General features: G+C 38.4%; 1 protein-coding gene across 5 annotated transcripts in view; it reads left to right on the forward strand.

Annotated features, from left to right (window-relative positions):
* gabra1 (gamma-aminobutyric acid type A receptor subunit alpha1) overlaps positions 1 to 23,591 on the forward strand; it is a 30,704-nt gene that overhangs the window by 4,977 nt on the left and 2,136 nt on the right. For all 5 annotated transcript variants that reach the window (XM_032534232.1, XM_032534230.1, XM_032534229.1 and 2 more), the window contains 8 exons: positions 1,537 to 1,649; positions 2,694 to 2,761; positions 4,459 to 4,679; positions 6,093 to 6,175; positions 7,942 to 8,085; positions 9,508 to 9,660; positions 20,195 to 20,397; positions 21,536 to 23,591. The exon at positions 21,536 to 23,591 is cut by the window's right edge and continues 2,136 nt beyond it. In XM_032534232.1, the coding sequence (XP_032390123.1) occupies positions 1,537 to 1,649; positions 2,694 to 2,761; positions 4,459 to 4,679; positions 6,093 to 6,175; positions 7,942 to 8,085; positions 9,508 to 9,660; positions 20,195 to 20,397; positions 21,536 to 21,856 (1,306 nt within the window). In that variant the 3' untranslated portion in view covers positions 21,857 to 23,591. The remainder of the gene's footprint in view (positions 1 to 1,536; positions 1,650 to 2,693; positions 2,762 to 4,458; positions 4,680 to 6,092; positions 6,176 to 7,941; positions 8,086 to 9,507; positions 9,661 to 20,194; positions 20,398 to 21,535) is intronic.

The following is a 23,591-nucleotide window of genomic DNA, read 5'->3' on the forward strand; positions in this document are numbered from 1 at the left end:
CTAACCATAACCCCCTTGACATCCTGTGGATGCAATTTAAGCTTCCTGTATTTATACATAATTGGCTTCCCAGATCTGAACAAATTAGTTCAATTATTGTTTTGAAATTGAGAATTTCAAAGTTGTTACCTCCAAGACTGAATCAAACTAGAATTGCTCATCATAGTTTCTACAGTTTAAATGCTGGCTTTAGTTTTCAGAGAGTTCTTCTTTTGGCAGATAGAAGGATGCATGCGAATTAAGGAAAATTGGTGGCAGAGAGATGCACATTAACCCTTTTATACAAATCCATGTGTGACGCGGATGTGGCATCCTTATTTAGAAAGCAAAAAATGTTTAGCAGCTCACGCTCAAAGCTGTAGGATCTGCCTCAATCCCACAGCTTTTTATGTGAGCTGTGTCCCTCTAAAAAGCCACCCCCAGTCTCACTTAAAAATTTCCTCCCCATTTTCCAACCTTGCTCTTCTGCCTTTTATCCACCCTCTTCCTTCTCCATTATCTTCACCTTTTTTCTCTTCTTTGTCCTTTCTTTTGAGCTTTCCCCGCCTGTTTGTCCGGACACCACTCTCTCTCCAGCCATCCCTCCTACTTTTCGTTACTTCCCAATGCAGGTCCTTGATAAATAATCCAAATGACCTCTCCCTCTCCTTGGAGCCGTTCAGCTCTCGGAGCCTGCTTTCAAACACTTGCTGTTTATTTAGCATGCAATCAAACTAAACACTATTGGCATAAAAAGAGGGAGAGGATGATTGCTCAGAGGCATACAATACATTGTGAGAGCGTTTTCTCTGATTATTATCAGCACTAACACGCAAACATATGCATGAATATGAATACGAGTTTGTGTATGTGTACGTAGACCCTGAGCCCCCAGTACATACATGCATTGATTTATTCAGCTATGTAAACACCCACACATCCACAAACATACTCTCTAAACATTCCTGTCCCATCCTGCCTTTATGACACACAATGTAATTAGAGGCTGTATTCCTGATAATGGGTGTGTTGAAATATTTATGTGTGGAGACGCAACAAACTCTGCTCTTAATATTACGGATTGTGATTGTTTTAGGTATTGCTCTAAGCATTTTGTTTCATGTTGTTCAAAGAGCACATTCAGCAAAGACATTAAAATATCCTATTAACGTATAAATAATCTTTTCTGATTTCTCTATTGTCTCTCGCTGTGAGATGCACACACACAGTTGGGCTCTGCATGCCCAATTTTACATTTCGTTGATGAAAATAACTTTTACACTTGCACACTTTCCATAGGGATAATACAAGATAATTTGACCTTGTGAGATATTTTCCTTTCCAGTCAATCTCCATTTTTTCACAATGTGATGCAGCAGAAGAATGCATTCTTTGTTGCCCATCTACTTCCGCAGAACTGTTTTGCTAACTACAGAGCAGAGAATCCTCCTTCTTTGTCTTTGATATTTGCTTTATATTCAGGGTCTTTCCGCAGTTTTGACTGTGGTTTTAAACTCTAGCTGTGATGACTTTAAATCTTCTTCTTGTCTTTGCCAGTTCTGGGCAGAACGGCATGACAGATGAACAAAAAGATAACACTACAGTGTTCACCAAGATCTTAGACAGCCTTCTGGATGGCTATGACAATCGCCTCAGGCCAGGACTGGGAGGTCAGTAAATTCAAGTCATCAGAAGTCTTTTGTCCCTCATGGTAACTGTTCTTTGTTTGTTTTTTTGCAAATAAAATCCAACGGACTCCTACAAATATCTTACTTTTCACATGTACACACATAGTAATATCCATATGACTAAATCTTATGGAGGTGGATTTGCTTTCAGTGTCAGATTTTGTGTGATAATTTACTTCACCTTCACCTGCTGCTATTGTGAAACAGTGAATTGTCATAAAGCCAGCACTTCTAATGTAACATAGTGAAGGACATCTTATTGTGTGTGCTGCTCTTCACTCTATTGTCAACTGTTCATTGTTAGAGAGAGAAATAAAATGGCAGAGAGACAGAGAGACAACTTAAGAAATGGAAATTGAGAGGAACAGAGAAAGAAACATAGAGTAAGGAGAAAATGGGACAGAATAATGTGAGAATTGGTGTGTGAAGAACACAATGGATCGCACAGTGTGATGCAGCAAACATTAAACAGACAAGCGAATAAAACCAGGACTGCTGGAAGTTCAGCAGCCGAGGGGGAAGAAGTTTTGGATTATGAAGGGTATCAATCATAAATCATAGTTATATTTCAGTTTCAGAATCACAAGAAACACACACTCACACCCAAACATACATTGCCTCTGCCACCCCCTCCAATTGAATCCCCAGTGGACCCATTGTGGCTATCAGTATTATGGGACCAGGGTGGCAGATTTTCAGTAATACAGCAATGCACAAATGTATTAAGAGACTGAACCACAGTCCGGGTAATGGAGCTGACACTGAAACCAATACCAGCAGAAATGGTTATCGACATCCAAAATGGGCTTTTTGATGGTTTGTTTTTTTCCCAATTTGTGTGTGTGTGTGTGTGTGTGTGTGTGTGTGTGTGTGTGTGTGTGTGTGTGTGTGTGTGTGTGCCAAAAGTATGTTGAATTGATTGAATGGATCAGAGGCTATAGCCAGGTGGTCTTGTATTAACAGGTAGTTAGGGGCTAATGAATACCACTGATAGTCACTCACTCTGGCAATTTCCTGCTTCAACAGAGCGTGTAACTGAAGTCAAGACTGACATTTTCGTGACTAGTATTGGGCCAGTTTCGGACCATGACATGGTAAGACTCTTTTCGCCTCTGTAAATGTCACTAGTTTCCCCCTGCCCCTATCCCTCCACCCTCACCCCTGTCTCTTAGCCTCTCTAGGCACAAGGGGGTCTAAGCTGTGAAATGATTATTATTTGATGATTTATTTGATTAACTCCTGAAACTGTCACATGTGTAAAATGTTGTTTTCTATCCCATGGTTTGTAATTCCACTCTACATATATGTCACCCTTACTCCTAAATATGACTGCATGTTACTTTAATGTGAATGTAGAAATATGCTGTGAACTGCAACCCCAAACTCTGTTGATTTATTGTAGAATATTGAAATTAGCCTCTAACATTCTGTTTGTTAAGCATCTAGATAGAGTATTCACATTTTAGAACTAGAAACATGCAGATCTGAATTGACTGAACAGTCTGGAAAGTGCTGATCTCTTTTTCTCTTTTGATATGTAATTAAATTGCAGCATACATAGCTATTAACATTATTATGATGAGATGATTTGATAGTAGGCGGCAAGAAATAAAATAAATTTCAATATCAAATTAAAATGCAACATCAAAAAATGAGTCATCACTTTTATGGTTTGTTTAGTCTTCTTCAATGTGCTACCTAAAAAAAGTCATTGGCTGTTTAAACATAAGCATCTGATCTTTACTCTGTGCACCGGAAACCAATTAATCTCATTCAAATGTCTCACTGCCTTTTACTACATGGAAAAAAACTGACTCCTGTTATCTGCACGTGAAGTGTTGTACTGACATAATCTCAGTTAATTACACTGGCTGACATGCGGGCCAAGACTATTTCACTACTGTGTTAAGGCCAGAAGGAAGAGCTGAAGAACGTCTTCTCCATCTCCATCTCCAGCCTTTCCCCATCCCCCTCTATTACCTTGAAGCTCTGTTTCAGCTCATACTAATTATCTTACGTGGGCCAAGTGGAAATGGGGGGAGAAGAGAACAAAAAAACAGGCTGCGTTGTAATTTTTATAGGCTCCCTTTACTCTGCCGGGCAGTCATGTGGAACCATTAGAATCTGCTCTCAGCTATAGTCATTAGCTGCCTTCAAAATGAAATGTCCTCATAATATTGTGTCCAGTGCTTCTTTTTTGTGTCTAATGTAATTTATATTACTGAGCAAAGAAGTTTCCCCAAAATAAATGCTAACAACCATCATTTTTGGCAGTTGCCTAACAATGCAATATCAAATGACCAAATAACAAATGTCATGTCTCATTTGCATATAGCACAACAAACTGACCAGACCATAATTATTTAAAAATGAAATAAAAGAAAATGGAAAAGGCAACCACACATATTACTTTGTGAAATAGTGAACAATTATGGTATTTAACAATGGAGGCATTCTTTTAGAAAAGATACCAGCCAGAAAACCATGCACATCCGTCCACTAGATCCTCCCTGTATTTGCCAAAACCTTTAACATGAAGAGACAGTTACCAGCAGGGAGACTAGGGTAAGACTAATATTATAAAGTCAAGTGAAACAAGGGAGAGAAAAAGAAAAAAGTGAGAACATAAAAAAGCGTAAAATTGAAAGACAAATTTGCATTACTCAGCATCTTCCCCAATCCAGCTCTATTGGGTGGAGGTAGAATGCATACAGGTACAGGTTTGGATATTTTCTTTTTTTGTCTCCTTTTTGACTTTTATTTTTCTCTACCTTTCACCATCCACCTTCAGGAGTACACCATTGATGTGTTCTTCAGACAGAGCTGGAAGGATGAAAGGTTGAAATTTAAAGGCCCAATGGCCGTGCTACGTCTTAACAACCTGATGGCCAGCAAGATCTGGACTCCCGATACCTTCTTCCACAATGGCAAGAAGTCGGTGGCTCACAACATGACCATGCCAAACAAGCTGCTGCGAATTACAGAGGAAGGCACACTGCTGTACACCATGAGGTAGGCTGAACATGTTCTACTGCAACAGTGCGAGAAAGGATTTTAGAACTAGCCAGAGACTAAAATGTTTTTGAGCTGAACTGAATCTATATCTGATTTGAAAAGAGGATGATTGATGAATTGATGGATTGAATTTTATGAACAAACTGAAACAGTTAAACTCAAATGATAATGATTGCCTTATTCCATAGATTTCAACAAACAACCCATACCAACAACATAGTTAGCCTGTTTCTTAATACTTTGTGACTTTCCTACGCTGTTTGTGGCACTCAGCCCCAAGACCATTTTTCCATAAATTTTAAATACGGGTCACAAATACTTTCTTAATAATTTCTTTAAACAGCAGGGCAACTCAGTTTTTTGCAACACATTTGGTGCAAGTATTTACAGCACAAGAATGGTTTGACTCATCAGAAATAAAAGTGGCCGTATTCATGGTAATAAAGGTTTTGGTCTTTGTTTTTAAATAATACAATGTGTTACCAAAAGGAATAAAACATTGCACATTGCTTATAACCTGTATTGTATACAAACAATCATCCAGCTTATTGTTAAATTTATGGTTATTTTTACACAAAGATAATTCACTACACTCATACATTTCTGTGTCTATCTTGATATAATTATGTATTTATTGTACATGGTCAGCCATTTCTAAGTTCTGTGGGCCACATACATTTTCTTTACAATTTGTCATTTTTCCATTGTAGTGTTCACCAGGAAAAATAAAATAGTTTTATTCAGTTATGATTTATCACTTTGGGGATGCTCCCTGACAGTTGCGAGCAAGAAGATAAGGTGTATGACCAGCTGAGCTGAGTTTAGAAACAGTCGTAGCACCTCGGTAGCCTTCAGCAGAACACAGGTAAATAAAATCCTTATAGATGGTACAAACCGTGATGCACACTGCAGAGTGATGATAATTTAAGACATTTGTAAAGCAATGATTGTAAAACATTTGTTTTAGCATGCTTACTTGCAGGGGGAGGGGGTAGAGGCGGAGCACATATTTCTGTCACAGATGAGAGAGATGAGGGATGGATGGGAGATTAGTGTGTCACGGGTGGCCTGACGTGCTGTTTTTCACCAAGCTGTCAGGAAATAGAAACCCACAGCTCAGGGAACTGGAGCATTTCTGTTGGTTTGGGGGGAAGTAGCTGCAATTTGACAGTGTTTGGTGCTGAGAGACTAGAAAAAAAGGGCACACCACATGTTCCTGGTTCCTCACTGTACTAAATTGTCATTTGTGTGCCTTAATTCCTCCAGGCCACTTCCTCACCCCTCTTCCAGCATTGATAACATGTGTTCCTTCATCCTGGCTTTGCCATAATGCTGTTTTTCCTTATTTTCCTTTCTACTGTATTGTTTCCTATTGAACTAATTCCCTATCCATGTCTGTATGACTTACAGGCTTACAGTAAGAGCAGAATGCCCAATGCACCTGGAAGACTTCCCTATGGATGCCCATGCTTGTCCACTGAAGTTTGGCAGCTGTAGGTGGACTCTGCACTCAAACACAACCTTACATACATGCACATTAATGCACACAACACAGACACACACGCCTCTCTGACACTATGCCACCGTCTCATCCAACTGGAAGCCTGACCCCAGCGCCAGTCCCTGATAAGGGATGACAGTGTGGTAACAGCTGTTCTCCCAGAGGAACTGTCTGCCAAGGACCCTCTTGGCCCCCCAACCCCCCCACATTCAACCCTGTCAGGCCCTGCAAGACCCTGTAAGACCCTGGCAGGCATGCAGCACACAGACCTGCATTTTTCTGCACCACACCAGCTGCTCACCGCTGACAGCTCCCCCTACCCTGATCATCCTTTTGAAGACACAACAACAATGATGGAGATTGGAGATAAGGATAGAAAAGGATAGAAAAACTAGGTGGGAGAAGAACATGGGGGAAGCAAGCAAAAATACAGCACAAGGGAAAGAGATAGAGAAGTGAACGTCACACTATCTCTGTGCCATTCTTTTGACAGCTGCACAGGGTGAGTGAGAGGACCGAGCCTCAACCCCCTTTAAATTGAACTCACTCCCTAAATATTTCAGTGATGAGCTCTCTTCCTTATGCTGCAGTCTGCAGTCAAGCCATCCTTTCCTCTGCAGTGGTCGAGCCACACTGCAGCTTTGACAGGTTGGGTGGCCTGAGGGAAGAAAAAAATTAACTTGGCTGTTTTAAAGTCACTTTGTCCTGTTGAGATGTTGTTTGTTTGTTTTCTTATAAGTTGAAGGATGACATGATGTGATACGACATCACAGCACACACAGTAGCTATGTTTCCATCTACACGTTTTTATCGAAATTAGGTGATATCGAATGAAAAATGTCTTATGGAACCAGTAAAATTCGATGGCATTTCGTGAATATCGACTCAAAGGAAATACCTTAGATCTCATTGGATTTTATTTTGATAGAAATACGGCGCATTCGATAAACGCTAATGGGAACGTTTTGTGCTGAATAAATAATTAATTGCAATTAAGTTTTAGGTCATTTTTTGGTTATTTATTTGTATATATTTATAACGGTTATTTTAGGTGGGACGTCCTCTAGAGTAAATGGAAAGTGCTGAAACATTGAACATGTCTCAAAAAAGAGTTGTCTCGCAGCGATGTCGGAGGGACATTAAAAGCCAGTTGCATCTGCATCATCATAGCGATGTGTTGATAGTGTCGTTGTTTTCTTATTATAGCTTGATATGTCGCTATCAGATAGCACACAAGCATTATTATAACTTGCGCAATATCAATCTGATTTGTTGGTCGACGGCGTGATCCATTTTGTCTAGAAAAACTTTGTTCGCAAATGTTTGCTTGAATTTTGTGCGATTCAGCGCGAAAATTAATGGAAACACCTTAAAATGTCTCAATTCGATATACCAATTTGTTCGCAAAAAAGTATGTGAGGTTAACGCCGTTGGATGGAAACACACTTTCACCAGCTTTATTAGGATGAGTTTTTTTACCGACCTTTAGATAAATCGATGGACAAGTGGATGGAAACTTGGCTAGTGTTTGAAAAGAGGCACAATTGAGATAAGAGCAGACTAGCCAAATGGGACCAAATGAGATAAGGTAAAACTAGAACTAGTGGATTTTAGTTGAATACCTCCTTTTATATTTTTTCTTTTTTTTCAACTGGCATCCTTTTCAGCTCCAAAAATATAACCTGCAAAGCAACACATGCCAACGGACAGCCAGCAGCAAAATAATTTATAACTTTTTACTCTTTTCTTCATTGCCAGATGCCTACACCCAAGCAGAGGTGGTGTATGTGTGGACCAGAGGGGCTGCCCAATCCGTGGTGGTAGCAGAGGATGGGTCCAGATTAAACCAGTACGATCTGATGGGGCAGAGTGTGGATTCTGGTGTGGTGCAGTCCAGCACAGGTAGGTCTAAGTTCGGTTCATAGACTGAATAATATTAATGGACAAAGCATCCGGTTTGGGGAAGTGCTGCAAATGCGGAAGCGCCTTAAACCTGATTTCTATCTGAATTCCAGCAGGGGGCGACACGTGCGGTTGCAAAAGGAGGTCGGTTTCTGTAAAAACCTGTGAGAAAATTATCCACTTCTCACTTGATTTATTACCTCAGTAAACATTTTCATAATAAGTTCATGGTCTCAATTGCTAGTTTTAAGACTTCTGCAATTTACAATGATGTTCATTTTTTGAATTATGGTCTTGTTGATTTTAAAATTAAAATATCGGCAATAAAGCAGGGGGTGTTTTAGGGTATGACTATGATGTGATTGTCATTGAATGTGTGTAACGTAATGTAGGGTCTAAAATCGTCACATCCGCAACCTGTATAACTGCACCCGTAATGGCAAACTCAATGATTCATCTCCACAAACCAATGGGTGACGTCACACATGCTCTGTCCATTAATATTATACAGCTTATGGTTAGGCTACAACATGCTCTGAATGATACAGTTTACTGTGAATTAAATCAATGCATTGAGGGGGAATTTGGCATTTTGGATGGATTAATTTGACATGTTTAATGTTCACACTGCATTACCCTGTCAAAAGATTAATGCTCAGTGCATAAAGAGTTACATAGTGCTTTTCATCTCGCTCACTCAGTCTTGTTCATCACTTAACAAACTACTGGTCTGAAACTCCAATTTCAACACAGCTGCATCAGTTCATCAACATCTTCACCGGCATCAGTTTGTTGCTTTACAAATGACAGGCCATGCCCTAGATTCATGATTTCCCTACTGGCCAAAATTTATTTTTTCTACCTCCTCTGTTCTTTATTGATACTGGCAAAAATTAGTGACATCATAAAATGGGTGACCTGTATGCAGTTACACTACCTGCAGACAGAAAGTAATGCATAAGAAAGTCTATAGGTTCCAATTGATGATTGGCTTTAGCAGCAAGCTCCCAAGTGACATCTACCAGGCTTGATTGAATAAGCTATGTCAATAAATCCATTCTATTTATTTATTTTTTATTGTTCCAGTTATGTGTGTCTCTCGAAAGCCTTAAAATCAACAAATAGTTATAACCAGATTAAACCCTACTGCTGTTTCTGTGACGGTCACATTCTCTCTGCAAATCGGTCCAACTGCACTAATGAAATGGATCATACCTGAGTATTGTGTTTGTTGACAAATGACACTCATAACTATGCCAATAAATCTCAACTACAATACACATGAAGGCCAAAACAAAGCAAACCGATTAGAATCAAAGGCACTTAGTCGAAACGGAAAATTCTAATAGATGTCCTAAATCTATATTTTGAAGTGTAATGTTTATCTTTTCTGACTTCCTTTCTTTTGTCTGCTCACCACAGGACAATATGTTGTGATGACAACCCACTTCCACCTAAAGAGGAAAATCGGTTACTTTGTGATCCAGACATATCTACCCTGCATCATGACAGTCATTCTCTCCCAAGTGTCTTTCTGGCTCAACAGAGAGTCCGTCCCTGCCAGGACTGTCTTTGGTGAGTAGTCTGCTCTCCTCTCGCCTAAACATCTGTGGGTTCAGAAATGAGGTTTCAAATTTCTTCTTGGAAAATATATGTGGAAAATAGGATGGCACTGATGATCAGGTTCTCACTCAAAATTATAGTGACGTTGAGCAAGGAAGGATATCATAAAATACAAAAATGTCCCTCCAAATGGAAAAAAATACATAACATAGCCCTATAATCTTATTACGTCACAATGTGACAATATGTAGGGATTTTACTATTACGACAATTTTTTAAAAATAATGTAATTTAGGGCTGCCCCCTATTAGTCTATTAATTGACTAATCGGTCATGTAGTTGACTGAGATTTCTTTAGTTAATTAGAGTAGATTTATTATGCTTTATTCATGATGAAAGACTTACTTCAATAGAATTTCTAAATACATCTCTGGAAAACAAAATGTTTAAAGTTGTGCCTTTGCATGATTCTTTGCGGAGAAACTCAGTTTTACAGAATTGTCGATTAAATCCACTAATCAATTAGTCATCCAAATTGTTTGAGTGAATTTTAGGACAACCATAATGTAATAAAATAGTTTCCTAATGATATAAATGGTTGAGTTATATAATCTGTAATCTAAAATATAATCTGAAGTAAGTACAACATGGTTTAAAAAATATTACACAATGAAAACATAAACATAATGATGTGGCATTACACTGGGCAGCAATTTATTAAATCAGATCAAGACATTATTACATTATTCAATTGATTGTTTTATATATATATTAAATGTATTTGGGTTTTGAACCTAAAATAAACAATAAATTAATCTTTTTTTTTTTTTTACTACATAGAAGCAATTGTGAGACACAGCTTTTCTACACACATCTGGCAATGATGCTGGAGTGCAGCTTGATTTCTTTGCGCAAAGACTGAAAAAATGTCTTTGCTGTCAGTATTTATTAGTGTGAATAACACATCTTAATGTAATACAAAACGAGGCAAGGGATGGAAGGGATGCCGCTTCTGAAAAAAAGGATTGTGGTCCTAAAATCTATTGCTTCAGGGTACTGCAGTATGTTGATTGAGTTTGATGACTGTCTGATAACAAAGCAAAGAAGCCATCTCTTGGCTTTACTTGACAAAAATCCTTCATTTAAGGAATGTTTCAACATGTCAGGGAAAAGTGTATTTGCTTTTTAGCATAGCATAAAATCTGTCTCTGCAGTTCAAATCGTGTTTGTTTAATCTGTATGCAAACAGAAATAAACAAAAGACAACATTAATGAACAGTGACCGTGCATAGTGTCTTCCTGGTGTCTCTGCTGGTTGCCTGGCAACCGTACAGTGATGACAGAGTGGTATCAATCTTCTCATCTAATTCTTGGCAGAAAGCTGAGAAGCATATATGCCAAAATATCAAACTATTCCATTAAAGGATAACAATTGTTTAAAAAGTCTAACGCTATTGTACAATGTTTCCACTCCAACCTCTATTTTGTCTCCACACCAATGATGTGAACAAGAGCTTTAATAAGTTGTGGCTGGCTGCAGTGGAAATTCAAGCACAAGGCTCAGTGTGAATTTAGATTTACGTGCTCTGAATGTTTGCCTACAAGTGTATGTGTGTTTGTGACTGGTGTGATATAAGGATTTGTCAGTGTGTGTGTCTGTATGTGCACCAATTGGCCAATGTGTGTTGTGCGCATGTGTCTGGGCATGTGTACTGGAGTGTTTGTGTGCGTGTCTGTGTATTGTGTGTATGTGTATCTAGTGTGTATCTGTCTGTGTCTGTCACACTAAGGTCTTACATAATACCGCCCAAAAGGAAAGCTCTTGCTAGTCTGCAGCATGCTCTGTAGCAGCAAAGAACAGCATCAGGCAGAATGTCCTTGAATTACCTCACCCTACACCCTTTTTTTCTTCTTTTTCTTCTCTCGCTCTCTCTCTTCTTCTTCTCGTGGATGTCAGTGTCTCCCCTGGCCTACTACTTCACAGAAACATTATACAGGCACCAGGTTTTGCAGCTTTGCAGTCTCCAGCAGGTTTTCCTACTCTTCCTGCAATGTTTTGGTGTCTGTTTGTGTGAGTTGTGAGTGTCTTCATGTGTCACAGCTAGCTACCTGCAGTGCTTGTCACGTGTTGGTAGGGGAAATGAGGATGGCCTAGATTAGATTCAAACAACTATCTAGGGCATGTGGATGTCCCTCATGCTACAATTGCAGGTTCTGCTTCATGAGATTACATGCATGCAGCGTGTGCATGCATGCAGCGTGTGCACACATGAGCACACACACGCACACAGTTGAATAAACACGTACGCGTTTTTACCAAGATGCAGAGCAGCATCCCAGTACACTAGGTAGGTCATTCATGTGATTAATATGCATGATCTGAGACAGCAGATGAATGAGACTGTTCTTCAAAGAGGTTACAATGTAAATATCGCTGTAAATGAATCATTAAAAAGACATAGCGGACAATCAGGATCTTTCATTGCCTCTTAATCGTTTGACTATCATCATGTCAGGGATTTCTGTGGTATATCAAACCTTGTATATGTGTCCAGTGCTATTAGGATGAACAAGTACACTCAGTTGTCAATCTAAATAACAGGCTACCTGGTAATATTCAGTGGAAACTCAGGAATAATATGTTGTTCTTGTTGAACAGAGGTTAAGGTCTCACTGCTTGCCATGTTTTCTGTGTATATTGCTGCAGATACTGATTATTTTGAGAGCTGGGCTTGTAAATGGTGCTTTAAACATTCAATGAGTATGATGTGATGCACAAGTGTAAATTAAATGCAGATGGCAGAATGGGAGAGGGTCTTGTAATACATCGATGAACGGGAATGGAGAATAGCAGGTACAAAGCTCCTTGTGCAGAAATGGATAAAGAAAAGGGTATTTTTGGGTCTTTTGAATGGCAAGTTCCAATGCCCTTCTAGATGGTTCTCCACAAGAATAAAATTATTTGCATGTACTATTGATTTGAATTAAGTTACCAACAGAGTAGTCAGTCTCAAACACCACTTGAAAAAAGAATCCCTTTTAAAGTACATTTAGAATAGATAATTATGTGATTCATTTGCAATTAATCCAGCCTGTCCTAATGAACCATTCATTCAAAAAGCTAAGAAGAGTTTACTACACTAATTTATAAGCATTCCACATTAATTTTTGCTGTATGTACCACACTGTCAGCCAATGTATAAGAATGCAGCTGGCCGCATAGTGAGGTAGTTGGGTAGGATTGGTGGGCATTAAAACACAGGATTAAAACACAGGACTTTCAAGCCAAGGAGGGGAGTTAACTTCCCGGATGAAACTAAAGAGAACAAAATGTAATCGATTGACAGCCCTAATTTTGACAGAAACCACCATCTAAATTTTGCTGCCTAAACATAACAAGTAGTTATTGTGCCTAAACTTAACCAAACTGTGACTGTTGCAACATATCAACAGTAATGTGTTTAAAACCACGACTGTTAAATTCTCTGGTTTAGATATGAGAACAGAACACACTCCCGTGGGCCACCGCTAAGGGCCCTAATTTATAAGACCCTTCTATGGGTGGTATTAGAGGGTAGGAACAAACAACCTATATCGTTGTTAGGTTTGGAGGACTTGTTGTAATACACACAACCAAAAAGATCATCAGACCAGCACTGTCTCTTTATATTTTGTCTTGTAATTCTTTTAAAATGTAGGCAAAACAATTATCTAATAAATGATTAAATTAATAGGAATGTTTATAAAGGGGATTCACTGTTAAAAATAAGGATGAGTGTCACTCATGTCGCAATGGTCATTAATAAAATCTTCAAAGGTAAAATAAGTTTTAAATCATTGACGCAGCCTGTGAGGAAACAGAAAACACTCTTCTTCAGATACACTGTATTGTGACTTTTCCATTTGCTGCTTACTCCAGTTGTACCACCACTGCCAATACGCATCAGCTGCAAAACATTATGCAAGCATTATGAATCCTTTTGTTATAGTCCTGTCACGTCTGAACAAAGCTGAACATTTACATACAGTACATATGTATGAATGACAGTGGCCATTATTTTATTGACATAACACATTAAGATGAAGCCAGCAATGCTACACATTCCATGTCTAAAAAGGGCCCTTAGAGTGAAAGAACAAATCTTAAAAATCTTATGGAAAAATTGTGTTTTCATGGTCATATTTACTGCGGTGGGAATAACTAAATTGTGAAAATGAACTAAAGTCATTGTTTCTGCAGACACCTATTCGCAGCTTGACTTCTGTTCGTTGCTCACAATGTATCAAAAGGTACACCGATACTATGAATAAACAAACTGTAATATTATGTGTGTTCTCATATTACAACAGATGTGATCAGGTTTATGTTTCCAACACAGATGTCCAAATCTGAACCAGAAAGCCAGTTAACATGAACAAATGCAGCATGGAAAACACTGTTTGCATTACATTGTGACTATGAAGCATGGCCTCTGCACTAAATCTGTTTTCCTAAAGCTTTCCCTGTAGATGAATAGGCAATTTAAAAACACAGCAGTAGGTAGAGTTATCTTATTTATCATTGTGCCGATTAAGAGGCTGATTAGTTTATAGCCAGTTTGGTGTAGTGAAAAACAGTTGGCAATGTATTTATTTGCAGTCCTAATGAAAACCAAAAGGAAACTGATGGTGCTGATAAGGTGCCCTCTCTTACATCCTCTCTTTCTCTAAGCTGTTAGGGACAGCAGTGCTCAGAAGATTATCTTCCTTCCTTCTCTCCTCTTTAAGCGTTTGGCTGGGTATTTATTGGTTCTCTCATGATGCTGTTTAATGTATCTGCTCATTAAGGAATAACACCTTGTGTGTGTGTGTGTGTGTGTGTGTGTGTGTGTGTGTGTGTGCGTGCGTGCATGCGTGTGTGTGTGTGTGTGTGCGTGTGTGTGTGTGTGTGTTGGGAGTCTAGTTGTGCATGTGACAGTGTGTACGTGTCAATGCATGTGTTTGTTCGCTATATGCTGTGCATGCTGGTTGTGTGCCAGTGGGTGCAACATTGTAGGCAGTGCATGTGTGTGTGTTTGTGTGTGTGTGTGTGTGTGTGTGTGTGTGTTCTGTGTGTACAGTTCTCAAAGCTGTGGTGTTAGCACAGTCATTTAACTCACCTGCCAATCAACATGTCAATTTATTTCTTCATTTATGTAAATCAGAGATGACATAGTAATGCCTGAATGGAAAGTGTTTCTGAGTCAGACCCCCTCGAGGCTTCAGTTATTGATAAGGCATGAATAAGTTAGTAGCCGCAACACAGTGGAGATGTTGATAGACATCCAACAAAGACAGTTTCACTCCTGGGACTGGTTGATGGATTATAAAAGCTGTTTGACAACTCTCTACACAAAAAATCATGTTCATTCATTTGCAATCTTTGCAAATATATAACAGTGGTACCTTCACTAATTTATTAGTATACGATTCCTATAAGTGTTCCCGTATATAAAACATTATTTAGCTGTGACTAAGACAGTCTGTGATATGCATGCAACCACTCTGTCTTCTACAAATATGTATATTTTCATCTTATTTGCATAAGCATATAATATATATTTCATTTTTGTTAACTACAAACAACTAAAAAACTATCACTGTTTTTATCATCATGTTTAGGCAGCTTTAAAAAAAGTGACATTGACATTAAATATGTCAATATCTCTTTAGTATATTTCTATGACCTAAAATAAGTTGTTGTCTCTAATGTCAAAGTCCTGTGGTTGATCGCCCACCTTTCCACCCTCACGTCCTCTATATGACTTGCAGTGCAGTCAAAGCATTCCAAACGTTCTTGATTGGAAAAAACAATTCTAGTAAATGCAGTCCAGAAAATCAATTATTTTTAAATTTGTAGTCACTGGAGGTGTTACAAGCTATGGGATAAAACAAGTATTGTTTGTACTGTCCTTTATCAAGTGTAGTTATGAATGCCAATTAATGGTTTGTAAAACAGTTAATTAAGAACTTTATTGCAAGCCCTCTTGTATACACTGTGTGTATGCATGGTTTAAGTCACACATAAAGGAATACCTAGCCTATTCTTTGAGTGAGCAGGCATCCTTCTTTACAATGTACTTTTGACCTCGTCCCACACTTTGATTGTCAGGTTTGATTGGTTGCCTACTCAGTCAAAATGTTGTCAGAGGCAAATTTCTGCCTGGAACCCGGGAGCATAGTAGAGAAGGACACACACACAAAGAGAGAGAGAGAGAGAGAGAGCGAGAGAGAGAGCGAGAGAGAGCGAGAGAGAGAGCGAGAGAGAGAGAGAGAGCGCCATGCCTGGAGCAATTTATTTTTTAATCTACAGCTTTGTTAAGAGAGTTGAACACTAACTGTTCATTACACTGGTTACCCTGATAGACATTAAATCAAAATTATATAGGTTTACCTTGCTGTGTCAGAAACCTATTAAGAAAATGGGGATTATCTGCCCTCCAATCATTCTCCAAAAATGCACATATGGACTGCACGCCTGCCTGTAACCTTTCCTTTCCTGAGGCAGCAGTGAAAGCCTTCCCACCTTGAAATAGTCTGTGTCACCTTGTCATTAATCACCTTAAATCTCTAATTTAGTTTCCCCCAAATTTGCTTTCTCGCACACTCTTTCAGTATATCTTGACATTTTTTCAAATCACTCTACGTGTGCATTTGAAAGTGAGTGTGCAAACAGAGGCAAAAATCTTGTTAGAAGATACAGTATGTATCATATAAATCAAGTGTCAGTGTGTGTGCACACTGAGCTGAATTAAGTGGAAGGACTCTCCAGAATTGAGTTGCACCACTATTAATCCAGTTAGAACTTTCCAGATCAGTGCCTTTGTTCATTAACAGCCTTCAAGCCTCAAGTCTATTAGTAACAACATGTCAATTTGAGTCATTTAAAACCAGCTCTGGAGTCGTGTTTTAATGAATCAACTTACTAGTGCTCTAAATTATTCCTAAGTAGGCCTAACACTTAACAGACACAAAGGGTAACCGTTGTTCCTGGAGGTCGGGAACATGTCCACCTTGTTAGCTCAACCACACACACACACACACACACACACACACACACACACACACACACACACACACACAAATCAATGAGTGCAAGCAATAAAGCAAACCAACACAGCAAACCATCACTTAAAGGAGAATTCCGTTTTTTATTTTTAAATGTGTATTCCTATCAGTAGCGAGACAAATGACAACTATCAATGCAGTCTACACCGAGTTATCCTCCTGCTATATTTTGCACCCGACAGGCTTAAACAGGGCAAGTTTTAAACTTGTTTTTAGCCTCTAAACATGCTCACACAGTGAATGTGACTGCAGTGGATGTGGCAGAAAGGCATAAAAGGTGTGACAATTGACTAAAGTGGACTTTACCGGAAAACAGGAAATAAACACAGGTATGGATTAACACAACTTCTATGCCTTTCTGTCACATCTACTGCAGTCAGGTCTGCTGTCTTCACTTGAAAGGAATAACTGCACTGGCATTGGTAATGACATTGTGTGCATGTTTAGAGGCTAAAAACTAAAAACTACTGACAGCACTACAAATTTAAAAAAAACAGAGCTACATGTTGAAATTGACCGGAATTCTCCTTTAAGGATTCATGCAGCATTCCAAATTTGAACATGGGATGTTTTTTTTCTTTTTCTCTTGTGGTATTAAGACATTGGAGGAGGTGGAAGACATGTTTCCATGACAACAGAACTTAAAAGTATATGATAGAAGATGCCAAGCATTGGTGAGCTTTTGAGAGGAATTGTGTAATACCCAGTGCTGCCTTCCTCCTCCACCAGAAAATTAACTGATTTACTGGCAAATTAAATACCTGACAGATTGACACCACTTTGTTGCCATCCTTTCATTCACCTTCCCTTAACTGCCTTCATGTCTTCCTACTAAACCCCCTTATTTCACAACTTGCACATGTATTCGGGTTATCTAGTTGTTTTCCTAAACAGATATCCCTTTATGAATCTTCCTTTACTCCATCTTACCTCTGTAGCTCTTACTGCAAAAGCAAAGGACGTGAGGTGCCATTCTCTTGTGCTCCAGCACCTGCTGAGGCCATCAGCACACATGATTGCTGGCAAAATCACTTTGCACTGGCTGTTCTCCAATGGAGAATGTTCTGGCACTTACCTCATAAGCAGTGACACCTTGGTGTTAGAGTTACACTCCACTGGAAATTGCAAGTTTTAACTGTGACACCAAGATGATGCTTCCAGTGAAATGACAGTGTTATGTGATGCTGATGATGTTGATTCTACAAGCTAGCAGCATTTTGTTCCAATGTAAGACGTTTTTATAGCTCAGTGAAATGATGCAGGGAGGAGGTTGTACAAAGCTTCGGACTTTGACATTGGAGTTTTCTTTAAGCATTACATTTTACATTTATTATAACTAACACCCCAGTTATCGGTCCAACTCATGATTTTGTTTTTTGTAGTGTCTGTGTGTTTTTGTTTTGATTTAATTGAGGGAAAACAAATGACAAATGCGGTCAGCAAAAATTTGAATGTTCCTTAAAACTGGAATATGTATTCAACAAAACTGTTATTTAGCTGCATATTAACATAATTCTGGGTTGAGATGAAAGGTATGAAAATCTGGTATTAATACATGACTAAGCATCATTCAGTATTTTCATATCTCCTGCTGCCGTGCATTCCTTTAACAGTACATGAACAAACCATCCAATGCCCTACTTAGCAGTGGTTGAAGTGAAGAACATGTGTGGAATTTGTAACATTACATAAATGTATTACTGTAGCATAAAAATGGCTTTCATGCTTAAAATCTCAGTTTTTCTGTAAAGTGCAAATATATAAGGGGTGATGATGAGGCATGTGCTTGATTGTTCCAGTATTTTCTTTATAATCCAAACAAACAAAATATCTATTTGGGAAATTTGATAAAAGAACTTGTAATGAAAAGCTTAAAAACAAATTTTGAAAATCAATTAGAATGAATAACTCCAACCTACTTCTTCGTTATGTCCTTTGGAGCCATAATGAATACCAGAAATGTATGACCACGCACTCTGTGTACCTAATATGCCAATCCAGTAAATCCATCAGAGGTGTCTTGTTCTGTTATGGCTAATGACCAATCATTTATTTGGCTCTGACTAATGAGAACATAACAATCAGCCTTTATGCTTCATGTCACAGCACCAACTCAGTAATGCCAAAAGCATGTGCAAAGAGAGTGGGAGGATGAGGAGTCTGTGATTCATCACTCAACACTTCATCATGACAAGGAGGAAGAAGGAAAAAAAATCATAAATCTGAAGTGAAATTTCAGGAGACGTGATACCAGCTGCTTTTGCAGCTTGTAGGTGGTTGACACAATAATGGGAACGCTATACAATATTATGCAATCCAAAACAAACACTAACTTTCTCTTCAGACTGTGTAAGAAAAGATGTGGATTGAACTCAACAGTTTTTTTTTTGACGCTATAGTTAGCGATTTTGTAGAGCAAATATTATATATTATATATTATTAATTAATATTATATATATATAGTATCAACTGGTGTAAACTGTAAACTGTATTGGGGGAAAGTCTAAGAGCCGGGTAGAGGCAATCCCAGACAGGTTTTTATTCAGTGTATGAGTACAGACCCAATATAATAATATTAATAACTATTAATATTAATATAATATAATAATACAATATTACAAATGTATTCATAACTGTCTTATAACTCAGATTAACTGTATTTTGCAGGTTAATTAGAGGTCTTCTTTTTTTATTTCTGCATTTTGGATTCAACATGAAGCAACTGCATGTAGTATGGATTAGTAAAGAGAGTGGATGGAAATGTCTTTGGATCTTTTAAACATGGAAGTGTGTACGTGGGGGTAACGTTTACACATGTTTTTACATAAACACTTCTCTCCACATGTGTGGGAGGGTCCTCTCTGCATATTTTATAATTCCTGTACAAGCCAGCTGTTCCTCAGCTTCCTTCATAGCCCAGGCTGAATTTATGTATTGTTTGCTGCTTGGGCTGATGTTATCTGGCGTGTAAACATCTGCAGTAGCCTGTTCTCCTATGAGCACCGCATCGTCAGATATCCTCTGACCCAGTTCCTCTCCGTCTGTCAACCATGTCAAAGTTTAGAGATTTGCTTTTCCAAGGTTGTCATATGCTCCTTAACATGAGGTACTTTTGTTAAAAAAACATGTATTGATTATTAATTAAGTTTATTTCCATTGCTTCATTACGGCTTGTGCATTGGTGTGGGGGTCGGGTTCATAAAGGAAGCCTATTTGGCCGGGTATTAGTCAGCAGCAGTATCTCTAAGGCCAACTGCATCTTCCAGCTGCATCTGTGGAAATCTTTGCCTCTCTGAGTCTATTAAAAGCCCAAGCTGTAAGACAGTTCTGGAAATATCTTATTTATGAAATTATTTTTCTTCTCACGCATTTTTGGTAAACAAATGAGCAATCATAACAACTCAATATGTCTCACATTTGATCATATTTCACATATCCATCTTGTCTCATCTACCTGCAGGAGTGACCACTGTCCTGACCATGACCACACTCAGTATCAGTGCTAGGAACTCTCTCCCTAAAGTGGCCTATGCCACAGCTATGGATTGGTTCATTGCTGTCTGCTATGCCTTCGTCTTCTCGGCCCTCATTGAGTTTGCCACTGTCAACTACTTCACCAAGAGGGGTTACGCCTGGGATGGAAAAAGTGTGGTGCCAGAGAAGGTATTTGAAGCAATTGTTTATATTACTTATACTCCTAATGACTCAGCATGCAAAATGGAGATAATAGACAGAAGCTTTGTCAGTGAGGTTTGTTAGGCAGTGATTTGGCACATAACTGCATTTTTTTTACCAAAACTGATTATCAAAAAGTGCCCTCTGGCAAAATGACAGCAAATCTATGTATCCAGGAGACAAAGATAAATCAGATCTAGAAATCAGTCAAGTCCACCTTTGTTGTGTCCGAGACCAGGTCTTAAGTGCTTCAAGTCCAAGTTTGAGTCCAAGTCCAGACCTAGTCCAAATGAGAGACAGTCAAGATCTCAGAAAGAATGTATTTATATTATTTACTTAAAAAATAAAATGAAAATGTTCCCATTCTTGAACTTATTACTTGTCCTGATGAATTCATAGTACAAAGTGCTCGCTGGCATTGTGGCTTTGGCCAAAAAGAAAATGATTTATACCTGATGTTTGAGGTATATAATGCAGCCAGGTGTATACCAGTTGACCAATCTCAATGCCTGTTCAAGATGGATTTTGAATTAAACAAATACCTGTTTTCTGAACTAATGCCCTTCATCAATGGTTTTGTTTTGAAGGAGGAAGTTAATTTAGAATAAAAGTAGCTATATACTGTAACTACAATATATGGCGAGTCCAATGGCTGAGTCCTAGACAAGTCCGTACTCATGTACTACAGCCCTGCTAGAAATTATATGGACTTCATAAATGGTTTAAAAAGTAGAGTAACAGTAACTGTTGAGGGAGCCAGGCTTATAGAAAATGCAATTTGAACAACATGACATGAACATTAATAGTTTAGTGTTCATCTTGTGCTTTCTGCTCCACTTGTCTCTGTGCTGCAGTTAGCAGCATTGTACTCTCTAATCTCCAGCTGTTTTTGATGGGAATAAAGAGAATAGAGCCCAATATTCATTTTAGATTGACGAGTTAAATGCTTCGACATGGAAATATGTAGATGTGCACAATTATTATTTCTTAACTTATGTAATATCCGTATTTTTACTAAATACTCACCAGTCTGCTGAATAAGTAATCGTAATATATAAAATGCTTTCTTCTTTTTTGAAGCATTGTGACTATGTCCTTTTTACTTTTCCCCAACAAACAAAATCAGCAAAAGAAGAAGAAGGAGTCCCTCCTCAAGAAGAACAACACTACAGCCTACCCAGCTGCCACTGCTACAGCCTTCGCCCCCAATATTGCCAGGGACCCTGGATTGGCCACTATTGCCAAAAGCGCCCCACCACCCCCAACTGAGCCCAAGGAGGAGCCAAAGCCCAAGCCTCCGGAGGCCAAGAAGACCTTTAACAGTGTGAGCAAGATAGACAGGATTGCCAGAATAGCCTTCCCTCTGCTCTTTGGAACCTTTAACTTGGTCTACTGGGCGACCTACTTGAATAAGAAGCCCAAGTTGCAGGGGATGAATCCACACTAATCCGTGTTTCATTCCTTTACAATTATACCTGTGGGTTTTTTTTTTTTTCATTTTCGTTCTTAATTCTTCAAAAACAGGTGTTTATTTTCATTTTCAGACAAACATGGTGTCCATGCTGGTTTGAATTCCCAGTTGTTACATCGCTTTTATGTTTACCTAAAGTTTGAAGATTTTGAAAAAATTAAATAGAGGGTGAAAAAAGACAGATAATGATACCGACTTTTGAAAGGTTGTTGTTCAGGTCTAGGGTGATGCTACTAAGAAAATGCTACTATAACTATATAGCCCAGAGAATGCTATTCTACAACTGCACATAGCCCACACTTGTGGGGCTTTGGTTTGTTTTCTTATTTGTTAATTTGTACTATTTTATTTAAACATGGAATCACAGAAACAGTAAAAAGGCACTTGTGTATATGCATGGGCAGGGCATCTTTCTATTTATGTTTATTTATTGAAAATACAGGTTAACATTGACTGATAGCTTAGTTTATTTGATATCAGCAGCAAAAATGCTACGCTCATTCTCTGTCAAAACATCTTCACTTCTCTTTAGATGTTTTATGAGATTAATTATGTCATTCTTCAAAATATGTTAGGGTTTCTGCAATAGCAATAAAACATGTCTCAGTGGACACACCATTTATTTAGGGGTTAAAAAAAATACAAAAATTCAATCATCTCTGTGCTCAGCATTGAAAGTATTAATTTCTTTTCACAGCATTGTAAATATTAAGTGTTAGAGATGTCAATATCATGTTTAGGCTTTGCAAAGTGTAACTAAAGGGTATGTTTATTGAATACATGGAAAAGTAAACTTTTTCTTTGTTTTATTAATTTTTAGTTTCTGTTCATGACACTTTCTTCAAAAAGTGTATATACTGGTCTAATTCACGCTTAAGTGACTGTTTCTCGCAGAGTTTGCGTTCCATTCAAAGCTGCTTTCACACTGAAGTAAAATATTATTCAACTGTGTGTTTGTGTACACACTGACGGCAACAACAGCAACAACAACATCAAAGGTGTAATCTGAGATTGGCTAGTAATGGGAATGTAAAAAATCATCTTGAATCCTGGAGTGCATTTGACCTTTAGATTTAAAACACATTATTTACTTCTTTTGTTTGTTTTATTTATGGTTGGGCCTCGTTTGCCGAAACGCCATTTATAGCAAAGTGCAGTTGGCATCGCTTAAAGATGGGTGGGGCACATTGAGAAGGAGGAGAAGTGCCTTTTTCATAACCAGAGTTGAAGCTGTGATGGCTACTGCTTTGTTGATTGATGGCGCTTCTATATTTTCAAATAGTTTTGATCCCTCTGTGTCCCCTGACACTGTTTGCATAGTCTCCATCTCCTTTCAGTTGAAAATTGAGACATAACACTCAGAAAGTACCAGCTACACTGCCTTCAGTATCACATGCCCGTTTGGACTCATTTGTTGCTGCTTGTTGGTGAGCAACAGCGAGAGACAGGGACAGAGACAGAAAGAGACAAAGAGAGAAAGGAGACGTTCAGTTGAAGTGGCACTGTAATCTTGCTTTAGCCGGCGCTGTGTTTCGCACAGAGGACTTGTCTTGTAGTTCCACGATAGTGACGAAGATGAATATATTTTTGTAGCATGATGTCAATCCCTCTTCCGAGAAAAACCAACAGAAACTAACGCAAATGTGAAAAGAATGCTTTTGTTTTTGTCTTGAACATTGCTTGCTCCTTTTTTTTTAACTAATATATATAT

Source organism: Etheostoma spectabile, chromosome 13, assembly GCF_008692095.1.
Source record: "Etheostoma spectabile isolate EspeVRDwgs_2016 chromosome 13, UIUC_Espe_1.0, whole genome shotgun sequence".
NCBI classification, from domain to species: Eukaryota; Metazoa; Chordata; class Actinopteri; order Perciformes; family Percidae; genus Etheostoma; species Etheostoma spectabile.